The sequence below is a fragment of the Neophocaena asiaeorientalis genome, unplaced genomic scaffold (assembly GCF_003031525.2).
Source record: "Neophocaena asiaeorientalis asiaeorientalis breed wild unplaced genomic scaffold, Neophocaena_asiaeorientalis_V1.1 scaffold44, whole genome shotgun sequence".
NCBI lineage: Eukaryota > Metazoa > Chordata > Mammalia > Artiodactyla > Phocoenidae > Neophocaena > Neophocaena asiaeorientalis.
Genome location: NW_020173678.1, coordinates 1,322,250 through 1,331,601, shown reverse-complemented (window position 1 = coordinate 1,331,601; position 9,352 = coordinate 1,322,250). Strand labels below are relative to the sequence as shown.

The following is a 9,352-nucleotide window of genomic DNA, read 5'->3' as shown; positions in this document are numbered from 1 at the left end:
CAGAGCAGCTCCCCGACACACACACACACACACACACACACACACACACACACACACACACACACACACACACACACACACACACACACAGCCCTGGTGTGGCTCAAGGACCCCTCAACAGCGGCTGACATCTCAGCCTGTCTGGGAGGTCTGGGAATCGGGCCCGTGCCCCCGGCTTCACACGAGCAGAGTTGGGAGAACTTGGCTGCCTTGCTTCCAGGAGCTCGTGGTCCAGAGCAGGGTCCAGACAGGCCAAGGGCCGCCTGCTCCCTGGATGAGCATCAGATCCCACCTGCTGTGGGTGGGGCAGCCAGAAGCCCCGCCCAATGCAGCCACACCCTCCGGCTGCAGAGACTGATCGAGGGCTGCCGGTGGCCAACAAGCTTGGGTGGGGCCTTTGGCGTCCAGCCCGGAGGAGGCCGCCAACAGCGGCGTCGTCGTGTAATAAGCGATTCTCTGCACTCAGGACTTTGCGAGCTGCTTAGTTTTTTCAGAGAGAATAAGAGGCTTTGGCCCTGGCCAGGGAGAGGGTCCAGACTGCCGGCCCCAAGGACCCCTCTCTGCCCTCAAATGTTGCTTTAATCACGGACTGAAACGGACCAGCCGGGCGGGGAGGCCTGCAGGCCTGCCTGTGGAGGAGTGGCCGCTGGCCGGGTGGTCCAGGGAAGCCAGGAATGCGGGGCGCGGGGGGTGGTACAGGAAGGAACGGGCAGGCCTGGGGCAGGGGTGGGGTGCAGAGGACCAGAAGCAGTTGTGGGAGGTCAGGCTGGGGGGCGGGGCGGGCAGGGCTGCTGCAGGACTATAGCAGCTACAGGTCAGCCTCCCGCGTCTCTGGGGTCTCCGGCTGCGGCCGAGTTCCTGGGCACTGGAGCTAGGGGATGTCCCCAGTCTGAGCATCACAGCCTGCTGATTCTCGGGGCCTAGCGCAGCACCGGGCGCTCAGGTGTGTTTACCAGTGGGACGAGGGTCACTTCTCTTTCAGTGCCGTGGGCCTAAGTGTCCAGCTGGAATCAAGAAGGCAGAATCACCCTCAGAATCAGGGGACCTTCACTCCAGAGGCAGAGAAAGGCCAGCAGGGTGTGGGCCTGGGTGGCATCAGGGACCTCAGCCCCTTGCTGGCCAGGCCTGGGTGAGTCCCTGAGAGAAGATCCTCTGAACGTCCTGGTGCTTGCCTCTGGTTCCTACTCAGGACGGCATCCACGATCCCTCTCCTGGGGCCTGGGCTACGCAGGACGCTGCCCTAGACGGTCGGGGAGAGCAGCCTCCTCCCTGGGCTCAGCGCACAGGGTACAGCCTGGTGGTCTGAGGAGGGGCTGCCAGTCCGCATCCACAGGCAAGAGGGCTCGGCTCTGCAGGGACCTGCCCCGAGGCTGCTGCTTCTGTGAGCTGTAACGGCTCCCACCTGGGGCACGTCAGCCCTGTGGGAAAGCAGAGCAGGTCTGGCCTCTCCCAGAGGTGGCAGCTGCTGGAACTGGGCCGCTCCCCAGAACCCGGAGCACTGGGGCACTCTCAGAGCCCTGCACGACCCCAGCACCAGCATCCCTCACCCGCAGGCTGGGGTCCCTCGCCCGGCCCACCCGAAAGGGCTTCTGGGCTGGCAGGGAAGAATCAGGCCTGAAGGTCAGGCTGGGCTCCGGCCGGGCCCTGCTTCGGCTGGTTCTATGAGCTGGAACTTTTCTGTGGACCTTGGTTTTCCTTCCAGAAACAGAGAATTACTGTCTTGGGGTGGGGTGAGGGGGCCCTGGCCTCTCACCTGGGGCTGCCTCTACCCTGTGGCATCTGGAGTACATTTTCCCAGCAAATGCACACAACCAACCCGTAATTAAGTTTTTCTGTCTGTTTTCTGCTTAACATGGTTTGGTAGAAATTGATTTAGGCCTTCCTTCAAAATTCCCCTTAGTGGAGTTTCTGGAGGAGTCTGCAGGTGCCCAGACTGGACTGGGGTGGAGGCCAGAGGCCAGGGCCTCTGGGACAACAAGGCAGAGCGGAAGCGGCAGTGAGGTCGGGGTGTCCCCCTATAGAGGCTGGGGCTCAGGTAGGGGGCCGTCTGGAGGGCTCAGTCGTAGACCCTGGAGTCTCCTCTGGGCTGAGCCTCTGGGTCTCCTGCTGGCAAGGTCGCTCTGAGGAGACCTCCGTTCCTCTCGCCCTTCTGTCTCACTTGCTGCCTCCCCTCTGGTCTTGGAATTTCCAGGTCCGCTTGGGTCTTACGGGAAGCAATTCCAGGCCAACTTCCCACCCAAGAAGGAATGTTGGAGCCCCACCCCCTGCTGTTCCCAGGAGCCAAGCCCTAGGGAGGCGGTGGGAAGATCCATATTTGGGTCGCCCGAGTGCCGTAAGGACGTGGGGATATCGGGCAGGACCAGAGGGTCCTTATTTAGTCTGAAATCTCAAACCTGAGCCCTGGGGGCAGAGAGCCGGCCTTTAAAGGCAAGGGGATGGCTGGGAATTCCCTGGCGGTCCAGTGGTTAGGACTTGGTGCTTTTACTGCCAAGGGCTCAGGTTCAGTGCCTGGTCAGGGAACTAAGATCCCATAAACCACACAGCAGGGGGGGGAAAAAAAATCTGAAGGCGAGGGGATGGCAAGCTGGCCAGAGCTGAGCGGAGCGCCTCTTTGCAGGGAGGAGAGGCCGGCTCCTCCAGGGCTTCCAGGGAATCCATCTTCAGAAGCACGTGTTTGAGGATGTGGTCCAGGTGGACACACTGAATCCCAAATCTGAGGACCTTCGTGGGACCCAGTTAGAATCATAGGCCAAGACCTAAGGAAGCAGGGGAAGTCGGGTCTCTAGAGAAGGACTTGGGGGTTGGAAGCCGATGATATTTGGAGGCCTGGCCCCCCGCCTTGTGTTCCCACGGCACTAACTCTGTATCACACTATAGGAGCAGCGGACGTTTATGATGACCTACTGTGCACAGGGTACTGTGCTAAGTACTCCCCGGGTGAGGGCTCATTTAATTCTCACAGACACCTTTTGGGGGGAGGCTGTCATCCGCATCTACCAGTGGACGCGAGGGCTGGGAAGGGGCAGGGAGAGAGATTGGGCTCTAGGCAGCTGACTCTACATGACCCTGGGCTCCGAACTGTTTTACTCTGGGTAGCTGGACACAGCCCTGCTCTGAGATCCACAAGAAGATACAGGCGGCCCGCAGGCTTTCCAGTTTATCCCATTCCAGTCTCTTAACCTTGGAGTCAGGAAATCCTTCCCAGCATCTGACCTCAGTCCCTCCCGTGGCAAAGTGATTCGGAGATTAGAAGTTGCAGGTCTTGCTGTCGTGTTGAGAACAACCTGTATCTCATTTCAAAGCCCGCCATGCAGGGTGCTTAATAAATATGGCCCTTCCCCTCTGGAAGCATCACTTCCCCGGCACCCCTGCCCCCAAGCCTGTAGGGGTGTCCCTTCTGGATCCCGTCGCTGGAGGCAGGAAAGCCCTGCCTTTCTTCCTTCCTTTCTTTTCTTCCTCTTCTGTCAGGACACATGATTGCTCTGTCAAGGGCAGAGTGAAGGTCCAGCAGGCTTCCTGGGACTTGGGGTCAATCTAGGCTCTTGGCTACTGAACCCGGGGACTTCTGAGGCTGCAGAGGACCAAGGAAGGCCCATGCGGTTCCTGGTGGGGGGCGGCTCGGCCAGCATCCTTAGACCCACTCCTCTCTCCTCCCAGCTCCCTGGCCATCCTGACCCCTGTCACCAGGCTTCTGAAAGATCGGGATATTACGTGTGCAGAGTCCCAGAGAGCTTCGGCTCTCGGGGTGCTTGCAGCGAACTGACTCCCCGTACCCTCTTTCCTCTGCAGTGGTCTGCAAGAAGAATCTGGACAGCACCACTGTGGCCGTGCACGGCGAGGAGATTTACTGCAAATCCTGCTATGGCAAGAAGTACGGGCCCAAGGGCTACGGCTACGGGCAGGGCGCGGGCACGCTGAGCATGGACAAGGGGGAGTCGCTCGGCATCAAGCACGAGGAGTGAGTACGCCCCTCCCAGGTGTAGAAGCACCTACTGTGTGTCAGGCCAGTCAGAGGAGCGGGGGTCCAGCAGGGAATGAAACAGGCCAGGCTCTTCCCTATACGGCGGAGCCGCAGCCCATATTTTCATGGGCGTCAGAGCTGGGAGGGGCCCTAAGAATTCCTGGGTCCCGTCTCTTCTTTCCACAGATGAGAAGACCCAGCCAGTCTCGGTGACTTGCTGGGGGCCCCTACAGGCAATGAGTGTCCGAACCGGACCAGCTTGCACCCCTGCTCACGGGGGCGTCAGTTCCCTTCCCCGGAATCACAGGGTGTCACTAGGTCCCCAGCACCCACTGACCACTGACATGCTGTGAGTGGAGGAGCTGGCGGTCAGCCTGCCAGCTCCTTGGCCCTGGGGGTGGGGGGGGGGTGGACGGAAGTGATGGATGAGTTCCCACATTTCAGCCAAGGTCACTGCCCCAGTGGGGGTGATTGGTCAACAGATTTCTCCTGGAAAGACTCTTATAATCGGCAGGCCGAAGGAGTGGGGGACAGAGGAGGGCAATTCCTAGCAAACGAGGTGTTCTGTGACTCCAGTGTTTCAACTGGGGGGCTGAGCAAAGTCTGACGTGCCGGTGAGAGTAACACTGTGCCCACCCTTGGTGCGTCCATCTGTAAAGTGGGAGGTGACCCCACAGGACCTGGCAGCCGCGGCCTTGTAACAGGCTGGGCCAGGTGGAGGCGGGGTGGTGCCCACACGGTGCCAGACCCCCGCCTGTACTGCTGCCTGTATGTCATGTCACCGCACGTCCTTCCCCACACAGGGGCCCCAGCCACAGGCCCACCACCAACCCCAATGCGTCCAAGTTTGCCCAGAAGATCGGCAGCTCTGAGCGCTGCCCGCGGTGCAGCCAGGCTGTCTACGCCGCCGAGAAGGTGATTGGTGCTGGGAAGGTAAGGCGGCTGCTGGGCCAGGGTGGGTGTGGGGACGCGGGCCGGCCAAGCCCCTTCCTTGAAGCATGGCTTCCGGAACTCTGCGAGTGCGACCCTAGCTTTGCTCAGCCAGCCCGAGCCGTGGGCTGCAACTCCCTCCCTTCGTTTCCAAGCCCACCGTCAAGGGGAAACCTTTGTCCCCATGCTTGCTTGTCCCCTGTGGCTTCTGGTCTCCAGGGGGCTGAATCCCTCCCTGCTTGAGCGTAACAGCCTCACCCCTGGTGGAAATGATTTTTAAGCGCCTACGTGCACTTCCTAGGGAGCTGCCAATCTATGGTATCTCTAGAATCAGGGGCCGCAGACCTCTCAGGGTACGTGGACACAAGCCCTGAAAAGAATATGCAAACGTTTGTGGGATCCTGTCTCTCCCTGGCAAGACGTTCCATAGCGTGCGTCAGATTTTCAAAAAGATTTGTGATCCAGAAATGTTAAGAACCACTTGAAAATCCACGTACATCCTGTTTCAGAGGATGTGGACTCAGAAACCCACCCATGTCCCCGCAGGGCGGAGCTTCCCAAGGTTCGGGCCTGTCACGGCCTCCTGGGAGGCGATCTTTTCTAACTGCCTCGCCTGCCCTTCCCCCTCAGTATTCCGATAGTAGCCGCCCAGGTCACCAAAGCACAGTGGGGTCCCCTCCCTCAGAGAGGCTGTGGGCAGGGGTCAGGATTTGTAGCCTGGGACCAGCAGTCGGGGACCACTGAAGGGACATATTCAGGATGGGTGCCCGGAGCGGGTTTCTGGACCTTCACACGAGGCTTGGCCAGGCTCACACGGTCAGCTGTGCGGCCACGGGGCCTGGAGCCTGTCTGCAGCTTCTCTGGACCTGCGTCTTGGCCTCCGAGGCTTTTCAACCTTGAGGAGGGGCCGGGGGGAGTGGACGGGGAACTCACACGTAGGACAAGTCTAGACCCAGCACTGGTGCCTGCTGGGGGGCTGGGGGCGCCAGGGTCTGGAGGCAGGAGGCAACGTGCGTGGGTCTGGCTGTCAGGAAGCCCGAGGGCGGGCAGTTTTCCTTTCTCATCTCCACCCCAGGCACGGGCAGCCGTTCGAGGGAGTCTCTTTGCCCTTAAAAGGTCTTGTTTTGTCCCGTCTGCTGCTGCTGGCCTCTGGCTTTCCCGGTTCTGCAGAGCTGTCAGCCCGCTTGGCTGTGCTGCTGGAGCTGACAGCTGATCTGGGTTTGGCAGACTCCCCCTGGGGGTGCAGACCCAGGCCACCTTCCCTGGGGAGGCTGTTGGCTGTGCTGCCTCCGGGCTCCTCGTAGCAGCACGAGGGGCTTCTGTGGCCCCCAGGGAACGAGGCTCCTTGGCCTTTCCCTGCGGGTTCAGCGTAGCTCGTGGACCCTTTCTCCTTCCAGTGGTGCCGGGCGCCTCCTCTGTGCCAGGCCCCTGCCCAGCTGCGCCACCCCTCCTTCCGCGGTGACGGCCTTTGGGCAAACCAGGCACCTGTTCTAGGATCCAGAGGCCTGGTGGATCATGAAAGCCTGCCCTGTGGCCAGGCTGCGTCTGTCTGGTCCTCACATCCGGCTGCGAGGGCGGTAGCGGTCTCCCCGTGAGGAGTGAGGAGGCCGTGCACCTGGAGGTGATGCCAGGGCGGGTCCGGAGCCCTCGCCCGCTCCAGTGGTCCCGGGCAGGATGGTCCGGATGAGGCTGGGCCGGCCCTGACGGTGGGAGCTGGGGAGCGGCTGCCTTGGTGGTGGTCGCACCCCTGGCCTGCTGCCCCTGCCCACCCAGCACTTTCTCCAGGAGGTGGGGTTAGGGTCCCTCCAGCAGCGGGCTGGTCGGCCTTCACGAGTGCTTTCATCACGTCTAGGGGAGCGGCTGGGATCAGTACTAACTGCTTCCTTCCCTCCCCAGTCCTGGCATAAGTCCTGCTTCCGGTGCGCTAAGTGCGGCAAAGGCCTCGAGTCCACCACCCTGGCCGACAAGGATGGCGAGATTTACTGCAAAGGTGGGTGGTCCCTCCCCCACGTCTTCCCTTCCTGGGGGTCTGAGGGGCAGAGGGCCGAAGGCCTTGCTAGATGTCGGCCCCTTCCGGGCCTCGGAGTCCGTTCCAGAGCGTCTAGTGCGACGCTCTTCCGTTAGCGCTGAGGGGGAGCCTGGGGGAGGAAGTGACTTGGCCAGAGTCACGGGCAGATCGGGGCAGGCTGGGGCAGAGCCTGGGCTCCGGGCTCCCGGCCCAGAGCTCTGACAGCAGATGACGCTTCTCCCGGGATTTCAGACACAGGGGAATGGCCACACCGTGGAGCCAGGGACCTCCTCGCTGTTGGAGTTGACGGGGAGGGGGCAGCGCTGATGGGCTTCGCTGCTCCAGGGGCCCGGCCAGGCGCTGCGGTTGTGGGAGGGCCCGGAGGTGTGGCCGGGGGCGTTCTCACCCCTCTGTTCTCTCTGCAGGATGCTATGCTAAAAACTTCGGGCCCAAGGGCTTCGGCTTTGGGCAGGGAGCTGGGGCTCTGGTCCACTCTGAGTGAGCCTGCCCGTCGCGTGCCCACGCCTGTGCTTCTCATCACCACCCCTTCCTGGCAGCCTCACGACCTCCACGATTCGTCCTCCCTTCAGCCCTGCACGCGTCACTAAGGACTTCAACTGGGGTGCCTGGCTCCCTTTGCTTCGGGCGTCTGCCGGAGGCCGCACCCCTCCAAGGTGCTCCCTCCGCCTGGGACCTGCCGCCCATCACTAGCAGGAGGCCTTGGGGTTCTGGGTCTCCCCTGGCCCTGCCCCACCCCGCAGACCCCTGTCCTCAGCCTCGTAGCTGCATGTCCGTCATCAGTGGAGCCCAGCGGGCGGGGAGCGGGGCCGGGTGGGGTGGGAAAAGCTGTGCTTCTTGTCAGGGAGAGGGGCTCCCTGGAGTCCCTCAGAGCCGGCCTGGGGAGTCCCAGTTTGGGAGCTCCTGGGGGACACACAGGCAGGCGCACACCACAGGGGCCACCTGCCCCGCTTGGCCTGGTGCCTTTGAGACTGGGGGCAGGTGTCTCCCCACTCGGGCGGAGAGCAAGCCAGGCCTAAGGGCCCCAGAGTCAGGATGTGGTCTGGTCTCCCCAGACTCGGCTCCCTGTGGGACGGGGACCCTAATGAAACACTCCAACATTGCTGCACTGTCAGAGGCCCAAACCTGAGGGTGCGTAACTCTGCCCCCAGCCCTGGGTCCTGAGGCTGCGGCTCTGTCCTTAGCACGCCTGCCTGACCCTCAGACGTGGAGGGAGGTACACGCAGCCTGTCTTCACCTGGACACCCTTCCCCTGTCCCCAGCCTTCTCCAGCGACCCCTCTCTGGGCACGCCACCCACCCCTTCCAAGCCCCCAGGTCCAGAGCAGCAGGAGGGTGGGGAGGGGCCAGGCCCCGCTGCCCCCCGGGGACGGAGTGGGGCTGCCCTCTGGACCGTGGGCTGCAGCGCGGGCTCTACTCAAGCTCATTCCGCACCCAGTCAATAAAGCTGTCAGAACAGAACTCTGGCGCCCTGTCCTGCTCTGGACCCCCGTGGGGCTGGGACGGGACTTGATGGGAGCCGCCGAAAGTTAGCAGGAGGTCTGGTGGAAAGAAAGTGGCCGCTTCCCGTGTGCTGGGGCTGCTTCCTCCCTAGCGTCCGTTGTAACTGAACCCGCTGTCCCGGAGTGACCCGACCAACCCAATCCTGCTGCCACATCTGGGGGTGGGAACTGTGTGGGCTTGGAATTTGAGGGGCTCAGCAAGGCCCCCAGACTGTGCTGAGAACTTTTCCCAGCTTGGAAAGTCACAGAGTGAGAGGGAAACTCAGCCAGAGGAATATGCATGTCAAATCCAGAAAGCTGACTTCTGCCCAGGAGGCAGGCAGTGGGGTGAGGGCTGGGAGTCCGAGATCAGGTCCAAGCTCGCTGTCGTCGGGCAGGGCCTGCTGCCTGGCTCACAGATGGCCGTCTTCTCACTGTGTCCCCCTCCCCCCCGCCCCGTGGCGGGAGGAGCTGGAGAGAGTTTCCAGGGGTCGCTAATCCCACTCAGGGGGGCTCCACCCTCCTGACCTGATCACCTCCCAGAGGACCCACCTCCAAATACCATTACCTGGGGATCAGGTTTTAGCACATGAATATGAGGGGTGGGGAGGACAGCTTTCAGTCAATAGTGCAACATTCACTCACTCGACCCAATAGCCCCAAAGTCTTAACTCTCCTTCCAGAGACTTAAAGTCTCACGCGGTGTCACGTACACTGTACGTGGGAGAAACCCCAGGTCTGAGGCGTCCTGAGGCAAATTCCTCTTCAGCTGTGAATCTGTGAATGATATGTGTTCTGTGCTTCCAAGGTACAAAGGTGGGACACACCGAGGATAGACATTCCCGTTCCGATAGGGAGAAATAGGAAAGAAGAAAGGAGTGGCAGAACCAAGTAATTCCCTACCCTGGGGTGGGGGTGGCCTTCGCACTTGTTTTTAAAAATGGAAGTCTTTTTT

At 61.6% G+C, this 9,352-nt stretch overlaps 1 protein-coding gene across 1 annotated transcript in view; it reads left to right on the top strand.

Annotated features, from left to right (window-relative positions):
- Positions 1–8,377, top strand: part of CSRP1 (cysteine and glycine rich protein 1) — a 9,914-nt gene extending 1,537 nt beyond the window's left edge. The window contains exons 2-5 of the mRNA XM_024749630.1: positions 3,790–3,958; positions 4,765–4,894; positions 6,788–6,881; positions 7,325–8,377. Of these exons, the coding sequence (XP_024605398.1) occupies positions 3,790–3,958; positions 4,765–4,894; positions 6,788–6,881; positions 7,325–7,401 (470 nt within the window). The 3' untranslated portion in view covers positions 7,402–8,377. The remainder of the gene's footprint in view (positions 1–3,789; positions 3,959–4,764; positions 4,895–6,787; positions 6,882–7,324) is intronic.
- The last annotated feature ends 975 nt before the right edge of the window (positions 8,378–9,352 follow it).